General features: G+C 41.4%; 1 protein-coding gene across 3 annotated transcripts in view; it reads right to left on the bottom strand.

Annotated features, from left to right (window-relative positions):
* Nucleotides 1-22,339, bottom strand: part of LOC122646403 (nudix hydrolase 3-like) — a 76,187-nt gene that overhangs the window by 18,913 nt on the left and 34,935 nt on the right. For all 3 annotated transcript variants that reach the window (XM_043839952.1, XM_043839950.1, XM_043839951.1), the window contains exons 15-17: nucleotides 20,833-20,939; nucleotides 20,512-20,680; nucleotides 14,377-14,460 (exon numbers count right to left, since the gene is read on the bottom strand). In XM_043839952.1, the coding sequence (XP_043695887.1) occupies nucleotides 14,377-14,460; nucleotides 20,512-20,680; nucleotides 20,833-20,939 (360 nt within the window). The remainder of the gene's footprint in view (nucleotides 1-14,376; nucleotides 14,461-20,511; nucleotides 20,681-20,832; nucleotides 20,940-22,339) is intronic.

Raw genomic sequence — 22,339 nt, 5'->3', positions numbered from 1 at the left:
CTATGATAGATTCCATTGCTGAGGCTGGCCCAGGGTATAAGGGGCCCACCCCATATGAGATTATGAATGTGTATTTGCCCCAACAGAAGAGAGAGCTTGAAGACTACATCAATGAAATGAGGGGGCTGTGGGAGAACTATGGGGTGACCATAATGTGTGATGGTTGGACTGGTCCTACAAGAAAGTCCATCATCAACTTTATGGTGTATTGTGATGGGAGGACATCTTTCTCAAGTCTGTTGATGCATCCAAGGAGAAAAAGGATGCAAAGTATATCTACAAATTCTGTCAAGGAAGTGGTAGAAGATGTAGGAGTGGGGAACGTTGTCCAAATTGTAACGGACAACGGAAGCAACTACAAGAGTGCCGGTGAGAGGTTGATGCAAAACAATAAGTACCGGTTGTTTTGGACTCCATGTGCTGCCCATTGTATAGACCTCATGTTAAAGGACATGGGAAAGATCAAATTGGTACAACATGTCGTGGAAAAGGCAAGGCAAATGACCAACTTTGTCTACAACCATGGGTTTGCACTAAACCTCTTGAGGGAGAAGTGTGGGGGTGACTTAGTGAGGCCAGGCATAACTAGATTCGCCACCAACTACATTGCACTCAAGAGTATAGAAACCAAGAAGTCTGGACTGAGATCAATGTTTGCTTCTGAAGACTGGTTCAACTGGAATGGGTCCAATACCCATGGTGGTAGGGAAGCACAAGCTACAATTTCATCAGATGACTTTTGGTCTAAGTTGCATAAAATGGTACAACTTCTGGACCCAGTGGTCAAGGTTTTGCATATAGTTGATTCTGCTATCAAGGGACCAACCATGCCACATCCATATGTTGCCATAGACTTGATGAATGAAGGTGTTTACAATGCAAATCCACGAGGTAGCAAACACTTTCTCAAAATTATCAAGGAGCGCTGGGAAAATCAACTTATGCATCCACTGCATAAGGCTGGTGAGTGTACACTCTTTGTTTTTTATGCAATTACATCTTTTAAAGTTAATTTGAAGGATATATTACTAACTAGTGAATATGTAATGTCAATTTCAGCATATTATTTGAACCCCAAGTACCAATACAGTCATAGGATTGGGTTGAATAATAGTCTTATTGACGCAGTCAAAGAAGTAGTTGCCAAGTTGGAGCCGAATAGTAAATTACAGGCGATATGCAACAATGAGGTGAGTCTTAGAAGTTATAATTCATTTGGAATTACTCAATTCAATATTAAATAGTAACGAGTCATTACTAATTTTAAATATTTTCCAAATGATTATAGTTGAAGACTTTTAGGGATGCATTGGGAAGTTTTGGAACCGAAGCTGCACAGCAAGGCCGGACACGCGGTGATGCCGGTACTCATTAGTCATTACTTCATTAGTCATTACTCAATTCAATATCTTATTCTTTTGAAATGAAGGTGACATGTTTCTTTTGTTGTAATGCAGCTGAATGGTGGGTGTTGTATGGGGGTTCGGCAAACAATTTAAGAAAAATAGCAATCAAGGTTCTCTCCCGACATGTTCAAGATCCTCGTCGTGAACGGAATTGGAGTACATTTTCTCTCATGCACTCCAAGAGGAGAAATAGATTGGGTTCTGAACGTCTCTCTGACTTGGTGTATGTGCATTATAATTTGAGGTTGAAGATGCAACACATACGCATGGGACAAGAGGGTATCAGGGAAAATGTCGATCTCGCCGACATTTTCTAGGTGGAGTCAGATGATGAAGATCCTATTGTTGATTGGGTGAGGGATAGAGGTGAGCCAGTGTTAGATCAGCCTGGAGGTAGACCTAACCCCATGATAGCTGAACACATACAAGCTGATGTGGATGACTTCATGGCTGCAGAGGGTGAGGTACATGCACGGGACGCGTCACCCATACCGTTCGGGCTCAATGGTGGTGTTGATGAGGAGGATGAAGATTGGTCTATGTCATCTGGTGGAGATGGTGGTGGTGGAGATGGTGATGATGGAGATGGTGGTGGTGGTCCTGGTGGAGATGGTGATGATGGAGGTGATGATGAAGGTAATGATGGACGTGATGATGATGGTGATGGTGGTCAAGCATATGAGGGAACTCGAGTCCCGTTTGTGGTACAAGAGCAGCAAGAGGCAATCCGTGCCCCCACCGGCCCCACACCAGCCACACGGCCCACATCATCCACCTCGACGTACTAGAGAAAGCAGCGTGGCCAGTCCCGTCCTGGTGGTCGTGGTAGTGGTACTAGTAGCGGTGAGCTTATGGACATTGATGCCCTATCCGGCTCGTTGGTGGGTGAGTATTGGCGATAGAGACAGTAGATCGAGTGGGCATTTTCGTGCCCCATCTTTTCATTTAGACAGCAGTCCATCTCCAGCACAATCAAAGCATGGTTCATCTCATTCACATCCACGTGGCGAAGGGCATTCTGGGCAGTACCCTTGGGGGCAGCAGCCTATATCTTCTCCATCCATTCCCAGTTTTGAGTATGACTCCCACTCACAAGGATATAGTGGATCGTCTTTTGTGCATGACTTCTTTTCCTATACTGGCTACCCAACCCACCAGCCGCAGCCGTACAACCCGTACATGCTCCCGAGCCGTCATATGACTCATATCATAGTGGATCGAGTGGTAGTACTTCTTCACGCTTTGGTGACCTATATCCTAGGATAGGTTACCTTCAAAGATGTTGATGATGCGATTTACATGGCCACTGTGGATGACTACACTCGCTTCTTCTCCCAGACTATGACGTGGCATGCATTTGTCCTACAGTCGGAGAGCAATACACGTCGGCTCCAGCGGACCATGAGTGGGGTTGATCCTGGACGGCGGAGTAGTTATTATTAGCAAATTTGTAAACATTTGAGATGAATGATGACTAGTTGACTACTTGACTTGTAGCCTTATAGGGGACAATTGGGGATATTGACATATTGTGATTTGGAATGTTTGATATCATCTTCTTAAATCTTAACTCTTAAGTTGTTATTTGTTAACTTGTTATTGACTTGATGTCTTATGTACTTAATATTAAGATTTATGACTTAACTTATGAGTCATTATGTTTCCAACTTAGTTCCAACTTCCAAGTCAATTTACTTGTTTAATGTACAATGTGTATGTGTAAATGTGTAATTAACTAAGTTATACACTTATACATTAGGGCTCGACCGTACATTGCCAATCAATGGTGCACATCCAAAACACCATTTTGGGTGACTATTTTTGCAATTTGAACATTTAAATGTGTTTATATAGCCTAAAATAGGGTTTCCATGAAGTTTCAGGCCTTAACTTGGCCTAAAACCCACCGAAATGACCTATCGAAACATACCAGAAAAAATACAATATTTCGACCGAAATATCCGAAATTTCGAATATTTCGGATATTTCGGTCAGCTCAAAATACCGTAACGAAACGAGTTCTCGAACTATGGTTATGAATACAATACTTTAAGTGTTTAATACTTTACTTTAAGTCTGTAATAGTTACTAATACATGTTTTTTTATGTAACAGTGTAAAAAATAAGATATTTCTTATACAATGGGGGATGCAGCATGGCTACATAGAGTCCCGATGTCTGAGGACAAAAAGAAGTCAAAGTGTAACTACTGTGGAAAGATTCTAAATTCTGGAGGAGCAACTAGGTTAAAGGAACATTTGTCTGGTATGGGCAAGGATGTTGCCTCATGCCGAAATGTTCCGAGCCAAGTGAAATTGGCAATGGCACAAAACTTGAGAGGAGTACGAACAAAGAAAGCTGAGAGGGAAAGACAACAAATAGCTTTTGATGAGGCAGTTCTAGAGAGGCCTGGTGTAGAGATCCGTGGAGGAGTAGGAGATGATACTGAATATAGGCCTACACCTGGTGAGTTCGAATCAGTGGCTGAATGGAGGATTTACCAGCAGACTTTGGCAGAGAGTAGGCAAAGTTTTCATTTTGAGAATATAAGAGCAAATGAGCAAGCAAGAGGAGCTGGTGGATCTGGCTCAGCTGCACCAGTGCAACAAGATGAGAGGAGGAGAAGCACTGGCACAAGAGATATCCCACGGCCCCAAGCCCGACCACGAGCACGTTCCCCAGATCCCATTTTTGAGCAGGATCCATCTACCTTTAGACAATAAGATGCCTACCAGCCAACCATCCCGCAAGTGTTTGGTGGTAAACAAGAGGAAGCCCGGAAAGCATTCAGCAAGTTCATGCTATACAATGGCATTCCAGCTAATGTAGCACAAGGAACATATTATAATGCATTCCTTGACGTTGCAGGGAGGGCTGGCCAAGGATGGAAGGGGCCTACACCATATGAGTTATATAATGTATATTTTCCTAAAAAGGTAGAGGAGCTGAAAGAGTACATAGAGGGTTTGAAGCCAAGGTGGGACACATATGGGGTTACTCTTATGGCTGATGGTTGGATTAGACCTACTAGACAGTTCATTATAAATTTTATGGTGAGTTGTAATGGGAAGACTGTCTTCTTGAAGTCTGTTGATGCATCAAAGCATGTAAATGATGCATCATACTTGTATAAGCTACTGAGGCAAGTGGTGGAGGAAGATATAGGAGCAAAGAAGGTTATCCAAATTGTGACGGATAACGGTTCTAATTTTAAGAAGGCTAGAGAGAAATTGATGAACAAGAAGAGTAAGAGGATCCGCCTCTTTCAAACTCCATGTGCAGCCCATTCTATTGATTTAATACTGAAGGACATGGGGAAAAAAGCTTTGGTGGCTGGTGTGGTCAATAGGGTAAGGCAAGTGACCAAATTTGTGTATAACCATGATTATGCTTTAGCCATGATGAGAGAAAAATGCAAGGGGGATTTAGTGAGGCCTAGTGTCACTCGATTTGCCACCAATTACATTGCATTGAAGAGCTTTCAGACAAAGGTGGTAGGTCTGAGGTCAATGTTTACAAGTGAACAATGGTTTACTTGGCAAGGTTCTAGGACAGAAGAAGGGAAGACAGCACAACAGACCATTGCAAGTGATCAATTTTGGAAGGACTTGTATAAAGTTGTTGTCATATTAGAGCCAGTGGTGGCAGTACTAAGGATGGTTGACACGGAGAAGAAGCCTACCTTGCCCCACATATATGCTGCCCTGGAGAAGATGAAAGAAATGGTTCGAGTTGTAATACCCCGAAGTGCTCGATCATACATTAACATCATTGATGAGCGGTGGGAGAAGCACTTGAGTCATCCATTGCATAAAGTTGGTGAGTTCAACACTTCAACATACTTTAAACTTTATATGAGTTTTTACATTTACTTATTCAAAACTCAAAAGTATTAAGTCACTAACAAGTTATATTCGTGGTTTCCCCTTGACTAGCCTACTATTTGAATCCAAAGTACCAGTACTCGCATAATCTTGGGCTAGACACAGATTTGTTACTGGCAGTTGAAACTGTTATTGAGAAGTTGGAGCCCAATGCCAAGATACAATCTGACTGCAATGATCAGGTGAGAGTATGAGACTTTGGTATTTTGGTAGTAAGTAAAGAAATGTAATTACTAAATAGAAAATACTAATGCCTCTAACAATGTTTGACATTTCAAATGAAAATAGATCAAATTCTTCAGAGGCCTCAGCAAGTTTCAGTCGAAAAGCTGCAGTGGAGGGTAGACAAAAGTCAGACCCTGGTAGGTAGCAATGTGGCATGACATTACATTTATGAATTATAATTTTATCCCTTTAGAATGCACATATTCTTAATATTCTATGTTTATAATGCAGCTGACTGGTGGGTGCTTTATGATACAAGTTCACCCAACCTGAGGAAGGTAGCAGTCAAAGTGCTCTCACAAGCTTGTTCATCCTCTGGGTGCGAGCGCAATTGGAATACATTCGCATTGATACACTCAAAGAGGCGGAACAGATTGGGTAGTCAACGACTGGAGCAGCTGGTGTATGTGCATTATAATATGAGACTAAGGATGAGGCACATATGTGAAGAATTTGAGAACAATGACAAAGATCCCATCGAGCTAGCCAACATATTCCAGGAGGACTCTGATGATGATGAGGATCCCCTATTCCAGTGGGTGAGGGATCGTGGTGCACCAGAGATGGATGGGCCTGGAGGTAGGCCCGACTCCACCATTGCATCCGTAACCGATACAGATGTTGACGACTATATGTCGCAAGAGGGGCGTGCACATTTAGAGTCACCGAGACCTTTTGAGGATGCAACAGGAACTGCTCCTGATGATGATGATGATGGTGGTGGTGATGGTGATGGTGATGACCCTGCTGGTGGTGATGACCCTACTGGTGGTGATGCTGGTGGTAGTAGTGGTGGTGGTGGTGGTGGCATGCAGAGTGGTGGTTATTATGATGATCGTCAAGAGGGGATGCGCGAGCAATACCAGCATGATGTGGGAACGCAGGAGGACCCTGTGCATTTCACAAGTGAGTCTCAGTTTACATATGCCACACAAGATCAAGACCATGGTGGCCACAGCAAAACGTACAAGAGAAGGACGGGTCGCAGAAACAACCAACCTCAGTATGATGACATGAGTATGAACACCATGCTAGCAAGTTTTGGAAGCATGAGTATGGATACTGGTAGTAAGCATCAGTCGTGGCAATCATATCAACCTCATCATCACTATGATTATGGCTAGCAGAGCACCGGTTCTGAATATAGTGCCTATGGTCAGTTTGGCCAGTCAACACATAAGTATGACTATCAAAGCAGTGGGTCTGGCATTGGGTCCAGCATTGGGTCCACATTCCCAGTCCCATACATTCCTCAATATGACAGTAGCATAAGCAGTGGATCTAACACTTCATGGCAACGGTCTAACGCCTCTGTGCAACAGCTATACCCCAGGATAGGGGTCTTGAGATATGTGGATGAGAACCCTTATATGAATGCTGTGGAGAACTATATGCAACAGTGGAGCAACAATATGTCATGGGAAGACTATGTGGGACAAATGGGGAATGAATATGTGATTCAATCTCATTTTATGTGATGATAGTTGTAACTTGTAACATTGTTAAGCTTGAGCAATTTGATGTATCACTTATTCACTTTAACATTTGTATTGCTTATTAAGTTGTTTTCCTATTAATTGAATGTTTTAATTGAGTCCTATATACAAAAATTATGTCATTAATGTATATAGTATGCTATTTTAATACGTCGTCGCCTACCAACTAAGGGTCCGATGTAAAAGTCCTATTTGGACTTTGTTTTTGCAAAATTTGATAATGACATTGTGTTTAAATGGCCTAAAATAGGCTGTATACCGATTTTCAGACCCAAAAGAGGTCTAAAACCCACCGAGATGGGCTTCCGAGTCGGAAAAAAAAAAAAATACACAAACTCGGCGAAATCTCGGCTCAACTCAGTTTTGGGCTGGGCCGAGATGGCTCCGAGACCCGAGTTTTCGAACCTTGACAACAACAACTCAGCCTTATCCCAACTAAATGGGTTCAGCTACATGGATCCTTGCAAAGACTAAATAATAAAAAGTAAAGGAAAAGGGAACAACAAAGACGGCAACAACTCAGCAAAACCTACCTAAATGGGGTCGGCTACATGGATCCAAAGCCTCCAATCAGTTCTATTTGAAGCCATGCTTGAGACTAGGCCTAAACTATGCATGTCTTTCCTCACTACTTCACCTAGGGTCATTTTAGGCTTGCCCCTAGCTCTTTTAGATCCTTCAATCTGAATCAAATCACTCTTCCGTACTAGTGCATCCAAAGGCCTCCGTTGAACATGGCCATGCAACCTCAAACGGTTTTCATGGAGCTTATCCTTTATAACAAAGGCAACTCCCAAGTCAGCTCTAATATGGTCATCCGTACTTTATCCTTCCTAGTTTTGCCGGACATCCATCTCAACATCCTCATTTCTGCCACACTTAGTTTATTTATAAACCGCTTCTTAACTATCCAACAATCCACTCCATATATCATAGATATTTCCTTCTTTTTTTTTACTTATCTGATAATTGATTAACAATCTGTATTTATGCACCACATTAACACCCCCACCCCCTAAATATAAAAATCAAGTAAACAAAGTTCAATCCTAGGTCGCTTGAAATCCTATGCAAAACTCCTAGCCATCTTTACAACTTTCCTGTTCCTTTTAAATTCCTCATAAAACCAGTGTACTCTGAAGCTATACTATCCCATGGGTATTTATGTCATTTGCATAAGTATGCATGTTTGTGGGTGTGTGTGTGTGTGTGTGCATGTGCGTGCATCTAGGTCCCACCCTAAAACCAAGCTGCTATAGAAATCTGTTCATCAATTCTTCTCATTTTTACCCCCTCTGTCTTGGTTTATTGCAGGTTTGGTACTTCTTACATGGTATAAGAGCTGTTCTGATCCGATAGAAAGCTCTCTCTTCTGTCTTTTTCTCTCCTTTTTCCTCTTCTAGTTTCAGAGTTGGGAAGTCCACCAGTGAATATTGTTTGCAGCAGCTAGGGATGAAGTAGTAGGTGATCCAGCCTTCCTTCAGCACTCTTTCTTCATGCTATCCAGAATAGAGATTATCCACAGAACCCAAGTGTTGTGTACGGATTTCTGTTGACTGTAATAAATCTGTAAAAACTGACATAACAATAATCCCCACATAATAATTTAATCCATGAGTAGGGGTTTGGGATCAAGGTTTAATATTTCCCGATATCTCGGTATCTCGGGCCTATCGAGATATCCGAGATACCCGAAATATCGCGAAATATGACCGAAATATTGTATTTTTTCTGCAATATTTCGGGGGTCCATCTCGGGGGGTATTTGGTCATATCTAGGCCTGAAACTTCATGGACAGCCTTATTTAAGCTTAATAAACACATTTAAACCATAAAATTGCAAAAATGTGAATTCAAATTGGTGTTTTGGCCTTGCACCCTTGATTGACATACGGTCGCCGACCCTAATGTATAAACAGTTAAATACACATAGATTAGGCAGTTAATATTTAATAATAGTATTTAACTTCATCACATATCAAGTTAAAGCCAATACACATTGATGAGTACCATGATTCTCATAAACTCCATAATATTCAATAACTCGCTTAAAGTCTTAAAGGCAATACACTAAATGTCAAAGTCAGTAAGTCACAAGACTCGCAACTCGTAAGTCACAACTCACAAGTTCATAGATCAATGAAATCACAACTTAAGTTACAAATTACAAGTGCTAAACTACTATTAGTAGTTGCTGTGCCTCCCTGGATCAATCCCACTCATGCCTAGCTGGAGTCGACATCCATTGCTCTCTGTTTGAAGGACATATGTGGACCACGGTATAGAATCGGAGAAGAAACGAATGTAGTCATCCACAAATGTCACGTAAATGGAATCATCAACATACTGTAGGCAACCTATCCTAGGATATAAGCTAGGGTTACCAATCGATCCAGTCCGTGAAGAAGATGATCCACTGTGATATGATGTTGGCGCCGGCGCAAGAGGCGATGGCATTGGCTGCATGTATGGCTGGTGAGGTTGGTAGCTAGGTCCGCTAGGGTATGCAAAGATGTTATCTACAAAAGATGATCCAGTATGTCCCTGGGACTGGGACTGATAGTCATAGTCCCCTACCCCACTAAACTGCCCATATGATGATGATCCATAGCCATATCCACCGTAAGGTTGTGATGCACCATAATCCGATGCCAATGGAGTGGTATGTGCATCAAAAGATGGGGCACGCCAATGTCCAGTCGGTCCTCCCTATCACCCATACTCAAACCACCAACAGAGCTAGATAGGTTATCAATGTCCATGTGATCAGGTTGCAACTGTGTTTGTCGACCCCTACGCTTCCTGTTGTATGTATGTAGGGGGCCTCTTGAGGGTGGGGGTGCGGGGGCACGTGCTCCGTGGTCCATATCTTGTGTGGTATGATCAAACTGTGTCTCTCCAGTGCATCGGAGTGGCTCTACAGGTGCCGTATCCTGGGCCTCCTGGCCTACCACATAACGCTCTCGCATGCCGTCAAATTCTTCACCAGCATCACCACCACTAACATTACCACCACCATCATCACCATCATCATCATTTGAGGACTTAGACTAGTCTTCATCATCAGCAACATTGCCACCAGTGGGCTGGAATGGTATGGGTGAGGCTTCCCTTGCATGTATCTGACCCTCGTCAGCCATATACTCGTCCACATCAGCACCAATCTCAGAAGCTATCATGGGGTCGGGCCTACCTCCCTCCTCATCCAACACTGGCTCACCTCTATCCCTCACCCAATCCACAATAGGGTCCTCATCGTCTGAGTCAACTTGAAAGATGTCAGCTAGATCAATAATGCCCCTCTGTCCCTCATGTCCCATGCGTATGTGTTGCAGTTTCAACCTCAAGTTGTAGTGCACATACACCATGTCAGATAAACGTTGAGACCCCAATCTGTTGCGCCTCTTGGAGTGGATGAGTGCAAAGGTACTCTAGTTCCTCTCACAACCAGATGCAGAACATGTTTGGGCAAGGACTTTAATTGCTATTCTTCTTAAGTTTTCAGCCGATTCCCCATACAACACCCACCATTCAGCTGCATTACAAGTTTACAACAAAAAAGACATGTGTCAAATGTTGTTTCAACTTTCAAATTTCAATACATATGTAATTTAAAACTTAAAAGAATTAACATCACCACGTGCTCTGCCTTGTATCGCAGCCTCAGTTCCAAAACTTCCCAATGCATCCCTAAATACCTTGATCTATACCCATGTGGAAAATTAGTAAGTACTTCTTCACTACTTATTTGAAAGCATCAATAAGTTGAGTTTCCAAATGAACTCACCTCATTGTTGCAAATTGCTTGTAGTGTACCATCTGGCTCCAACTTCTTCACTACTTGTTTCACAGCATCAATAAGTTGAGTTTCCAACTCAAGCCTATTGTTATATTGATACTTAGGGTTCAAGTAGTATGCTGAAATATGACATATAGAATAGAGGTATTGTCAAATGCATAGGTAATTAGTAAATAATAATACTATGAATTAGTAAACATAAAACAAATTTACTCACCAGCCTTATGCAGTGGATGCATAAGTTGATTCTCCCAGCGAGCATTTATGATATCTAAGAAGTGTTTGCTACTGCGAGGAGCCACACTATAGACACTATCTTTCATCAAGTCTATTGCAGCATATAGGACTGGCATGGTTGGGCCCTTCAGAGCGGAGTCAGCAACATGTAGAACTTTAACTACTGGCTCCAAAACTTTCACCACTTTGCTTAGTTTGGTCCAGAAGTCCTCAGATGACATCGTCGCTTGTGCTTCCCTCCCATTTACAGTCTTGGAACCCTTCCATTCAAACCACTCCTCAGAAGCAAACATGCTTCTCAGCCCGGCCTTCTTTGTCTCAATGCTTTTGAGGGCAATGTAGTTGGTGGCAAATCTTGTGATGCCAGGCCTAACCAAGTCACCCCCACATTTTTCCCTCAATAGATTGAGTGCATAGGAGTGGTTGTATACAAAGTTGCAATGGGCTGCACAAGGAGTCCAGAAGAGCCGGTACTTACTATTGTTCATCATCTTCTCACCGGCTAGCTTGAAGTTACTTCCATTGTCCGTTACAATCTGGACAACATTCTCAATACCCACATCTTTTTCCACTACTTCCTTTAACAATCTGTAAATATATTTTGCATCCTTTATCTCTTTGGATGCATCCACAGATTTGAGGAACACTGTCCTCCCATCACAATAAACCATGAAATTGATGATGGACTTTCTTGTAGGCCCAGTCCATCCATCTACCATTATAGTCACCCCATATGTCTCCCACATATTCCTCATCTTACTAATGTACTCATCAATCTCACTCTTTTGTTGAGGTAGATAAACATTCATTACCTCATATGGGGTGGGGCCCTTGAATCCTGGGCCAGCCTCTGCAATGGTATCTATCATGGTATCATAATGGGGGCCTTGTGCAGTGTTTGCTGAGATAGTATGGTATAGCATCCACTTAGCTATTGATTCTTTAACCAATCCCTTCATCCCCTTGCTCTTTTGATTCTGGGTTGACTGCTTCCTTTCTTCTTATGCAATTTAGGATTAGATGTTGATGGTGGTACTGGTATTGCTAGAGGTGTTGGGGCTGCCCTCATACTTTGTGATCTTCTAAAAGGATTCAAAGATCTAGGACCTCCAGAACTGCCAGCTCCTCCACTACCCCCTACTCTTTGTCTCTGCTGATCATTTTGAAAATTTACTCTACTCCTTGAAACAGTCCGCCTAAAATCCCTAGCCTCCTCTGCTGTTTGTATGTCATCAGGTACTGCAATGTCCTCATCATCATCATCATCAGAGGAGGAGGAGGAGTCATCATTGTATTGTCTTCCTCCTCCCATCGAACTCCTCACTGTATCCTCAAGTTGTTCTCTTATCCTTTGCTTGTCAGCCTTCCTCGTCTTCTTTCCCCTCAAACTATCACCAATCTCCCTAGCTACTCCAGTAGGGACCATATGACAACCTACAACATCTTTGGATCCTCCAGTCAGATGTTGTTTAAGTCTACTGGACCCACCTCCCATAAATTGCATGTGACAATAGTTACATATAGATTTTCTCTTATCCCCATCAATGGGAGTGTCATGTAACCATGCAATGTCACCCCTATGCTGGCTGGCTGGTCTCTCTTGTTCCCTCTGTTCTCTTTGTTCCCTCCACCCCCTTTGTTAACTACTTTCCCCTCCCTTTTGCTTGCCCTTCGCACGTTGTCTATCACGATCCGCCATAATGATATTTGTTTACTGCAAAGTAACACAAATAATCAAAAAACTTAATGTAGATGCACTTCAATTGACACTTTTAGATTACTAATACACTTGTATAGTTATTTAATATTTTTCCCCTAACCCTTATATTTTTCACATAATTAAAACCAATTTTTTATATATAATGTTAATATAAGTATTGACCTAACACAACAAAACCAAAAATTAGTAAACATAATATACATGTAATGCATTTCAAAACATATAGAAATAACTTTCATATTTTTTCATTATTTTTTAAACTTAAAACTCATATTTTTTTCTTATTTATTTCTGTTTATTTTTTATTTTTTATATATTTTTCTTAATTTTCGAAAATTAAAATAATTATTTAAGAGCAGAAAAATAAATCCGACACCGTGAAGCCGTAGATCGGCCATTGGTGTCTAACATATATTTAATTCATTACCATCTAAGTCATATTACCCCTAATTATTTCCTATTTTAATTGTAGGAAAATGAATTTTTAAAACCAGAAAATTAAAAAAAAAAAATACATATGGAAAAAAAATTTCAACACCATGAGGCTATAGATCCTCCGGTGTCTAACATATATTAATATCATCACCATCCAACAAAATTTGTACATAGTCTTTTCAAAAAAATAGTTTTAGAGAAATAGAATTTACCTTAAATAGTGAAAAAAGGCTTGGATGATAAGCTTAGATGACCCTCCGATGAGTTTACCGGCGAAAATCCGACAACAATGTGCTTGAACAATGGCTAGAGTGTTGGATGAGAGCTTGGAAGAGTGGAAGAATAGGCAAAAGACTGAAATTCCTTAGCAAATGCAGCTCTCGGTCGAAATATGGACCGAAATCTGCGAAATATTGTATTAAAGCCCCCCTTCACGTAACACTTTAAGCCAAAATACCATATTTCGTCGATATCTCGTGAGATATCGAGATATCGTCGATATCTCACGAGATATCGACGAAATATGGTATTTTTTCATTTCGACCTGATTTCGCATCTCGGTAAGCTCGAGATATACGAAATTAAGCGATATTTCGGCAGAATATCGCGAGATTTTGAACCATGTTTGGGATAAGCTTTAGAATCTCACCCACTTTTAGTTCATAGGTTTATTTATCTTCATGGTATGATATCATGCACCTCAAACAACCACCCACCCAGAGAAAAAGAGAAAATAGAAAGCGAAATGAAATTCAGCACCAAAATAGTTATTGTGCCACATTAATACTTACCATTCTAGTAAAAGACATTTATAGAATAAAAAAAAATGACTATAAGTGTAAGAGAAAAAAAAAAACACAAATTGGCATACAAGAAAACACTCACAAGTAACAGAGTAGCTAGATAAATCCCAAACTACAACAAAAAAACACTCACAAGTCACAAGTAACAAAGTATGTAAATATATATTCCCATCAACACTATGTAAAACGAGACATCACACTATGAAAAATAAACACTTAAATTCTTTGTTTCTTTGTATTTTTTGACAATTTTAATGTAACAAACACTTGTGTATTCTGCATTTAACCCATTCATCTTTACATTAGCTAAAGCAATCCGTATAGACCTTTGCATACATGCATAACACAGTCCACATGATACAAGAACTGACCTTTTTTATTAGAAACTTTAGTGCCCAAAGGCCAACAATATCTGCTTTTGCTTCTTCCAAAGCTGAGTGGAGTTCTTGTAGCTCCTTTATCATCAAAACAAAGAAAAACATGACAGACAAAAACAATGTTCAGTAAACCAAATGAATTGTCTTCAGTCCTGGAATTCAAAATTTCCAGTTGTGGTCGTGATAGAAATGTAACTTAACTTATGCTGACAAAATTCAAAGATCAAACTAATCAATCAAAACTCAAAGAAAAGTCTCTCAGTAATAAAAGGCTTTTCCAGTAACTGAGCTCCTGAGCTAAAAACACCCAAAAAAACAAATGAGTCTAATAGGTGAAGAAGAAAGAATGAATGTGATAACTTGCAAATAGGTGAGAAGCATATTACTTTCTTTCTTATTTACCTAGCAATGTATTGTACAAGTTGAACATCTGTGGCCCGATATTGATTGCTCAGATTGGAGCATATATATGAAAAGGGCAATGGCTAAAGAGTAATTTCAGGTATGAGAATTCACCCAATAAAAAAAAATCAGGTATGAGGAATTTCTGGTGGGTTTTCAGAGGTAGTAGATCATACAAGTGTGTCAGTCGATAGATAAGTGTTGGAATAAAAGAATGACTTGTGTCTAATGGGACACAGGCCAGCTTTATTTATAAGATGGAGGAGAACATTCCAGAATATGAGTACAAGACATAAATACCCTTATGACATAAATACCCTTGTACCCCATTTTACAACACTCCCCTTCAAGTTGGTGCATAAATATCACACATGCCCAACTTGCTAAGAATAGGGTGAAAGACCTTAGGACTAAGACCTTTCGTAAAGACATCAGCCAGTTGTTCATTGCTAGGAACAAAAGGCACACAAACAAGACTTGAATCCAGCTTTTCCTTGATGAAGTGGCGATCAATTTCCACATGTTTTGTTCGTTCATGCTGAACTGGGTTGTGAGCAATGTTGATAGCAAATTTGCTGTCACAGTAAAGCCGCATAGGAAGAGTGACAGGTACAGCCAGATCAATAAGAAGAGGCTGAAGCCAAAGAAGCTCGCAAATACCATGCGCCACTGCTCTAAACTCTGCTTTAGCACTAGACCTTGCAGCAACCGATTGCTTCTTACTCCTCCAAGTGACAAGGTTACCACCAACAAAGGTGCCATAACCAGAAGTAGACCTGCGATCATCGGGTGACCCTGCCCAATCTCCATCAGTGTATGCCTCAATGCGAAGGTGATCATGAGGAGCGAAGAGAATGCCACGACCTGGGGCAGATTTCAAGTAACGGAGAATAAACAGCACAGCAGCCATGTGTGAAGAATATGGGTCATGCATGTACTAGCTTACTAAGCTGACTGCATATGCGATGTCAGGACGGGTATGGGAGAGATAAATCAATCTTCCGACAAGCTGCTGATATCGGCCTTTGTCTACGGGATCACCCTCCTTGCTTACCAAATGAGAATTAACTTCAATGGGAGAATCAGCTGGCTTGCATCCCAACATGCCTGTCTCAGAGAGAAGATCAAGCACATACTTCCTTTGAGACAAATAAATACCCTTAGAGGACCTTGCAACTTCAATGCCGAGGAAGTAGCGCAGCTGTCCAAGATCCTTTATTTCAAATTCCTTGCCCAAGAAGTTCTTGAGGCTGGAAATCTCACCAATGTCGTCACCAGTAACGACTATATCATCCACATATACTTTTAAAATAGCAATCTTTCCACCTGGTCTTTTGATAAACAGCGTGTAGTCAGCATTGCTCTGAGAGTATAGCTTGATGAAATCTGCCAAACCAGGCACGGGGTGATTGCTTCAGCCCACATAGTGCATGCTTCAGTCTGCATACTTTTCCTTGAGTTTCAGAATTCGAGAAACCAGGTGGGTTGTCCATATACACTTCTTCCTCCAACTCTCCATTGAGAAATGTGTTCTTTACATCCATCTGTTGCAGATCCCAGCCCAAGTTAGCAACACAGGACAAGATAACATGAATGGTGTTCATCTTGGCAACTGGAGCGAAAGTCTCCTGATAATCGATCCCATATGTTTGAGTAAAGCCCTTAACAACAAGTCTAGCTTTATATCGGTCCACTGTACCATCAGCCCTTTGCTTGACTGCAAAAACCCATTTGCATCCAACTGTCTTCTTCTGTGGAGGAAGACAAACCAGCTCCCATGTGCCATTTTTCTTTAGAGCTAGCATCTCTTCAACCATGGCTGCCTGCCACTATGAATGAGCAATAGCTTCCTGCCAGTTCTGAGGAATAGATACAGAAGACAAAGAAGACACAAAACAATAAAAGGAAGGGGAAAGGGAGTCATAAGAGACACTTTAGCAATAGGATGTAAGGTACAGGACCTAGTGCCTTTACGAGTGGCAATAGGCAAATCAAGGGAAGGATCATGTTCAAAAGAGGGAACAGAATTACCAGGAGCAAGGACAGCAGGATCAGATTCAGCCGGATCAGGTTCAAGAGGTGGCGATTGGTTTGGTAAAGCTGGAGATGTAACACCAGTGGTCTGATTCAGCCTTTGCGAGTATTGACATTTATCGCTGGCCGAGGCCGAACGACAATGGAAGGAATTTCCTCCTGCACAGGAAGCTCAGCAAGAACAGTAGAGGTGTCCGACATGAGAGGTTGCCCATCTTCAACAGTAGATGAAAGCTCCCTCTGAAGATGGGGCACCGTATAGTAGGGTTCAAACTCATGAAAGATGACATCCAAGGTAACAAACCAATGCCAAGTAGGTGGATGATAGCACCGGTAGCCTTTCTAAGTGACAGAGTAGCCCAAGAAAATAAACCGAAGGCTACACAGATCAAGCTTCCCATGAGATTGGTGGTCACGAGCATAGCAAACACAACCAAATATTTTTGAAGAGACAGAAAAAACCATAGAACCCTATAAGAGATCCAAGGGGCAGCGGAAGCCGAGCACAGGAGAGGGCATGCGGTTGATTAAAAAGGCTGCAGTGACAACAACATCACTCCAAAATTGTTTAGGAACATTCATCTAGAAAAGTAAAGACCGAGCCACCTCCAGGAGATGTCGATTTTTCCGCTCAGCCACACCATTCTGAGCAGGAATGTCGACACAACTTGTCTGGTGAAGTATCCCATGTGAAGAGAGGTAGGCTCAAAATGAGGTGTCAATGTATTCCTGACCATTGTCACTTCTAAGAACCTTAAGTGTGCCCCCAAACTAGGTCTGGACTATCTGGTAGAAATGTTGAAAGCAAGAGAAGGCCTCCCCCTTGGTACGCATCAAATAAACCCATGTAGTGCCAGAATAACAATCAATAAAAGTAATAAACTAGCGGAACCCCGAGACAGATACAATCCGAGAAGGTCCCCAAATATCTGAATGAATTAATGAAAAAGGAACTAAATTTTGATTGTCGGAAACAGAATAAGTAATTCTGGTTTGCTTGGCTAAAACACATGCCTCGCAAAAAAATTCAGTACAATGCTTAAAAGAAGGAAAAATTCTAGCTAGGGTTCCCAATGGAGGATGTCCCAATTTGCAATGCCAATGAAGAAGTTCAGCTGGAGGAGATGGAGAGGAAGTCTGAAGTGCCTGACCAGAGATTGAGGACGACTCAACATCAAACAGGTACAGACCATGATGCACTTTACTAGAACCAATCGTTGCCCCTGTGACCAAATCCTGAAAAACACAGTGAGATGGAAAAAACGTGACTTTGCAATTTAATTTGGAGGTAAGACTGCTTATAGACAACAGATTATTAGGAAAAGAGGGCACATGCAACACAGAGGAAAGGGATAAATTTGAAGCACAAGAAACAGAACCAATACCAGAAATAGAAGAAAGAGTGTCATTAGCTAAACGAACCCTGCCTGTACCAGAGCAGGGAGAATACTGAGAAAAAAATCTGAGGAACCTGTCAGGCTGTCATGTGATCTGTAGCCCGAGAATCGATGATCCATGGGGAGGAGAGCACAGATGTACTAAGACCACAAAATGGAATACCTGAATTACCAGGAAGCGGTTCAGCAATAGCAGAGGCAGACGAAGCTGATGCAGATGTAGATGGCTGGTCCATCTTAGAAAGAAGACGGCGGAAGGCCACAAGTTCATCTGAAGACAAGGCTGATCCGGGAGAAGTAGTGTCAGAAGCCTCAGTATGGTTAGTCTGGCTAGAAGGAGGCTGGTTGGAATTGCCATGGCCATGGGCACGACCACGACCAGAAGAACTAGGGGCATCAACAGGACGACCATGCAGCTTCCAGCAATAATCCTCTGTGTGACGCTCCTTACCACAATAATCACACTTGACAGGTGCCTTGGTTGAGGAGCCACCAGACCGAGAAGAATCATTACGGGACTGCGAGCTGGACACAAGAGCAGATCTCTCGGGAGATGCCGGAACAGGTGTAGGCAGCATAGTACTACGACTCCTATCCTCAAGCTGAATCATGGCATATGATTGCTCCAAGGTAGGGAAGGGTTCACGGCTCAATACTTGTGCTCGAAGATGATCATATTCAACATTCAGCCTGGCTTAAAAATCATAGACACGGATCTTATCTTCCCGCTTCTTGAACTTAGTAACGTCTGCAGCAGTAGTTGGAACAAATTCCTCATAAAAATCAAGCTCCTGCCATAGAGAGCAGAGCTCATTGTAGTACTGAGAGAGGCATTTCTTTTTGCTGCAGGCCATGAATTTTTTTCTGGAGTTCAAAGACCTGTGCATCATTCCCTACCTGGGAATAAGTGTCTTGGGCAGCCTTCCATAATTTGGCAGCGGAATCAAGAAGAAGATAACAGCGAGAGATGGAGGGCTGCATAGAATGTACAAGGAATGCCATAACCAAGGAATTTGCACACTCCCATTTTTCAATCTCTGTAGTCCCAGTAAGTGGCCGAACTGTAGCACCAGTAAGATAGCCATAATAACCTTTGGATTTTATGGACAGTAGGCAAGACCGTGACCACATCAGATAATTGGTGCCATCAAGCTTGACAGCACATCGTGGAAAGGCAGAAAAATTATGGGCAGAATTGCTATTGCCATCGTGAGAGTCACCAATAGTAACGTCGGAGCCTGGCATGGTTGATCAATCAAGAAAGAAAGATCACCAAAGCAAGAGGTAACCAAAAAAAAATCTGGTGAAGAACTTGTGAAAACCGAAACCTGCAGAGAGTGGTTCCAATAACGAAGAGATGGCCTTGAAAAACACTGCCAATAATACTCAGCTCCAGAAACACCAAGAAGAAGGAAGAAGCCACAATCACAAGAAGAACCAGCAAAGGTCGATTGCAGGAAATTCTGAAGGAAAACGATAGCAGGAAAACCTGAAATCTGATCGAGCTTGAGTCTGGAGCAGCAAGAGACAGGGATTGGCCCTGATAAATCGTCATACAAGGGTGGCCTTGTAGATCGAAAAAAATCACAGAAAAAAACTGTCAAAAGGGAAAAAAAAATCGCAGACCTCTCAAAACATGGGAGAAATTCCCGTAAGTGATTTAGATCATGAGAGGCATATCAAAGGTGAGAAAAGGCTCTCGCTGGATTAGAAGGAGCCCACCGAGAGAAATGAAAGAGGGTGGTGGTGGTGGAGACGCAAAACCGAGAGAAGAGGAGAGAGAGAGGTCTCGGTTTTGGTGGTGCTGCTAAAAACGAGAAAGAGAGAGAAGGAAGAGATGGACCACGATTAGGTTTTTCGAGTAACCCGCTCTGATACCATGTTGGAAAAAAAGAATGACTTGTGTCTAATGGGATAGAGGCCAGCTTTATTTATAAGATGGAGGAGTCCAGAATATGAGTACAAGACATAAATACCCTTGTACCCCATTCTACAACAATAAGCATTATATTTTTGTGCTCCTTTCGTATCTATTTATCACGGTAGTTCTTGTTCTATCTATATTAACATTTTACCATTCACTTGTGCATTCCTTCTTCTCTTCTAATGATTTTCTCTGCCTTGCTGGTCAAAGAAGGGGGAAAAAAGGTATGAGGGAATACCAACTACACTAAGGGCAGTAACAACCCAACGAAATACAATCATGAACTAATACGGGAATACCAACCACAATAAGGCCAGTAACAACCCAACGAAATACAACCATGAACTACTAATAATAACTAAGGGAACTCACCAATCTGACTGTAGACTTTTGACCACTTGGAAGTGTTATTGTGTGAGGTCCAATCCCATGGCAGCACTCATGGCAAATTGTATGAGTGAAAAAAGACTCAAAATCAACATGTATCCGCTGTTCTTCTCCAATACATATATCAGCTATTGGTTGAAGAATCTGCTTGAACCTGGTTAGGATAGACAATTCATAATTTCATAACTTTTTGAACAAAAGTAATAAAAAAGAAATTAGCCAATGGACACACACCAGGAAGATAACTTGGCATAAAGAATTTTAAGTTAATTTATCAGGGGAAAAATCATAAAAAAAGAACTGTACTTGGCCTCTGAGACATTCTTGAGCATGACCATTGACGTCCCACGGTCTTTCACTATACGTTCATCATTTGGTAAATTGAAAGCAATAGTTTGAGGACCCTTTATATCCTAATATTACATCCAAAAAGTATCAACCATTACCTCTGAACCCGTTATTCACAAAAACAAAATAATGGGTGTATTTTTGCACCAACAAGCCAAAAATAAAGATCACTGTGAGAAGAGAATAACACGTCAAAAACTTGCAAATAGATAATCAAAGATCCAAGTAGTGTAGGGGAATAAAAGTCCAAAACTTGACAACCAAAGTCCACATGGTTTGAAACCTAACCAGTAGCAACAACCTTGCAAGTAGCCCCACCCATCTATTGACTACACTTACACATATGACCTACATATTATTTATAGTCATTTTCCTTGTTTCACATCAGACCTTAGACCAGATAGGTGAAAGTTGGACCCTTCATCTGTCAGCCAATGGTTTGACTTCCACTCTATTTACAACAACAACAACAAATCAGCCTTATCCCATGTTGGAATATGTACACCAGAATACTATGGGGGTATTATGGTCCTTTTGGGGTAGTTTAATTATTATTTCATTAGGTATAGCCTTGTCTCTTATAGAGTCGGCTTGTGTAGGGGTAATTTAGTCCCCTTTGTATTTTTCCCTTTATTATAAATAGAGGGCTTGTTTGATCAATAAAATCACTCAAGCACTCAAGCATTACAACTTCCATCTTCTGTTCTCTCTTTTCTCTCTTTTCTCTCTCTTTCTCTCTTTTCTCCTCTCTAAAGTTACTGGCTACAGGTCCTAGGTTTTCTAAATGGTATCAGAGCTAGGCAACCAGTGACTGATTCTCTTCCTAATTTTGCAGTTTTGAGAGTCGTTTAAGGTTCTGGTTTGAAGAAGGAAACCCTAGTTCATAGAAGAAGAGGAACTAGGGTTTGGTATGGTTTCGACAAAGGTTTAAGTATTTGTATCTACTACTCATGAAGATTAATGAATCATAACTGAATCGATTCATCTTTTTCGTGTCTTGACTGTGGTTTGAATCGAAATTTATTTCTGGTTTGGTGGTCTATTTTCTGCAAGTCTGGGTTTCTACTATCTTTGGTCGTACCCTTTGTTTTCCTTTCTTTTAATGTCATCACTGTTTCCATTGACCAAGAGTTTTTCTGATCGACATAGAAGCAGGTTTCCGCTGGTTTGAGGTGTTGAAAGATTTCTGCTGTGTGATTTGATTGCCTCGATTGATGGAGTTAATGGTGAATGGTGTCTTCTTGGTATCGAGCTGTTCCGCCTAAGGTAACTTATGGTCGATCTGTTACTGGGTTATAAAACCCTAGCGGCTTGTTCTTAGTTTCTTCAACTGCTATTGGGTTGGTCCTCTGTTGATGCAGTTATCAAAGGAGACTGGAAGCCCATCTTTGCTATCGATTATTGCTGCTGAAATTCCAGATTACTGATTGCAATCAAATCTGGCCCACTTGACTGCAATCAAATC

The sequence above is a fragment of the Telopea speciosissima genome, chromosome 11 (genome assembly GCF_018873765.1).
Source record: "Telopea speciosissima isolate NSW1024214 ecotype Mountain lineage chromosome 11, Tspe_v1, whole genome shotgun sequence".
Lineage (NCBI taxonomy): Eukaryota > Viridiplantae > Streptophyta > Magnoliopsida > Proteales > Proteaceae > Telopea > Telopea speciosissima.
This window is presented reverse-complemented; position numbering and strand designations above follow the sequence as displayed.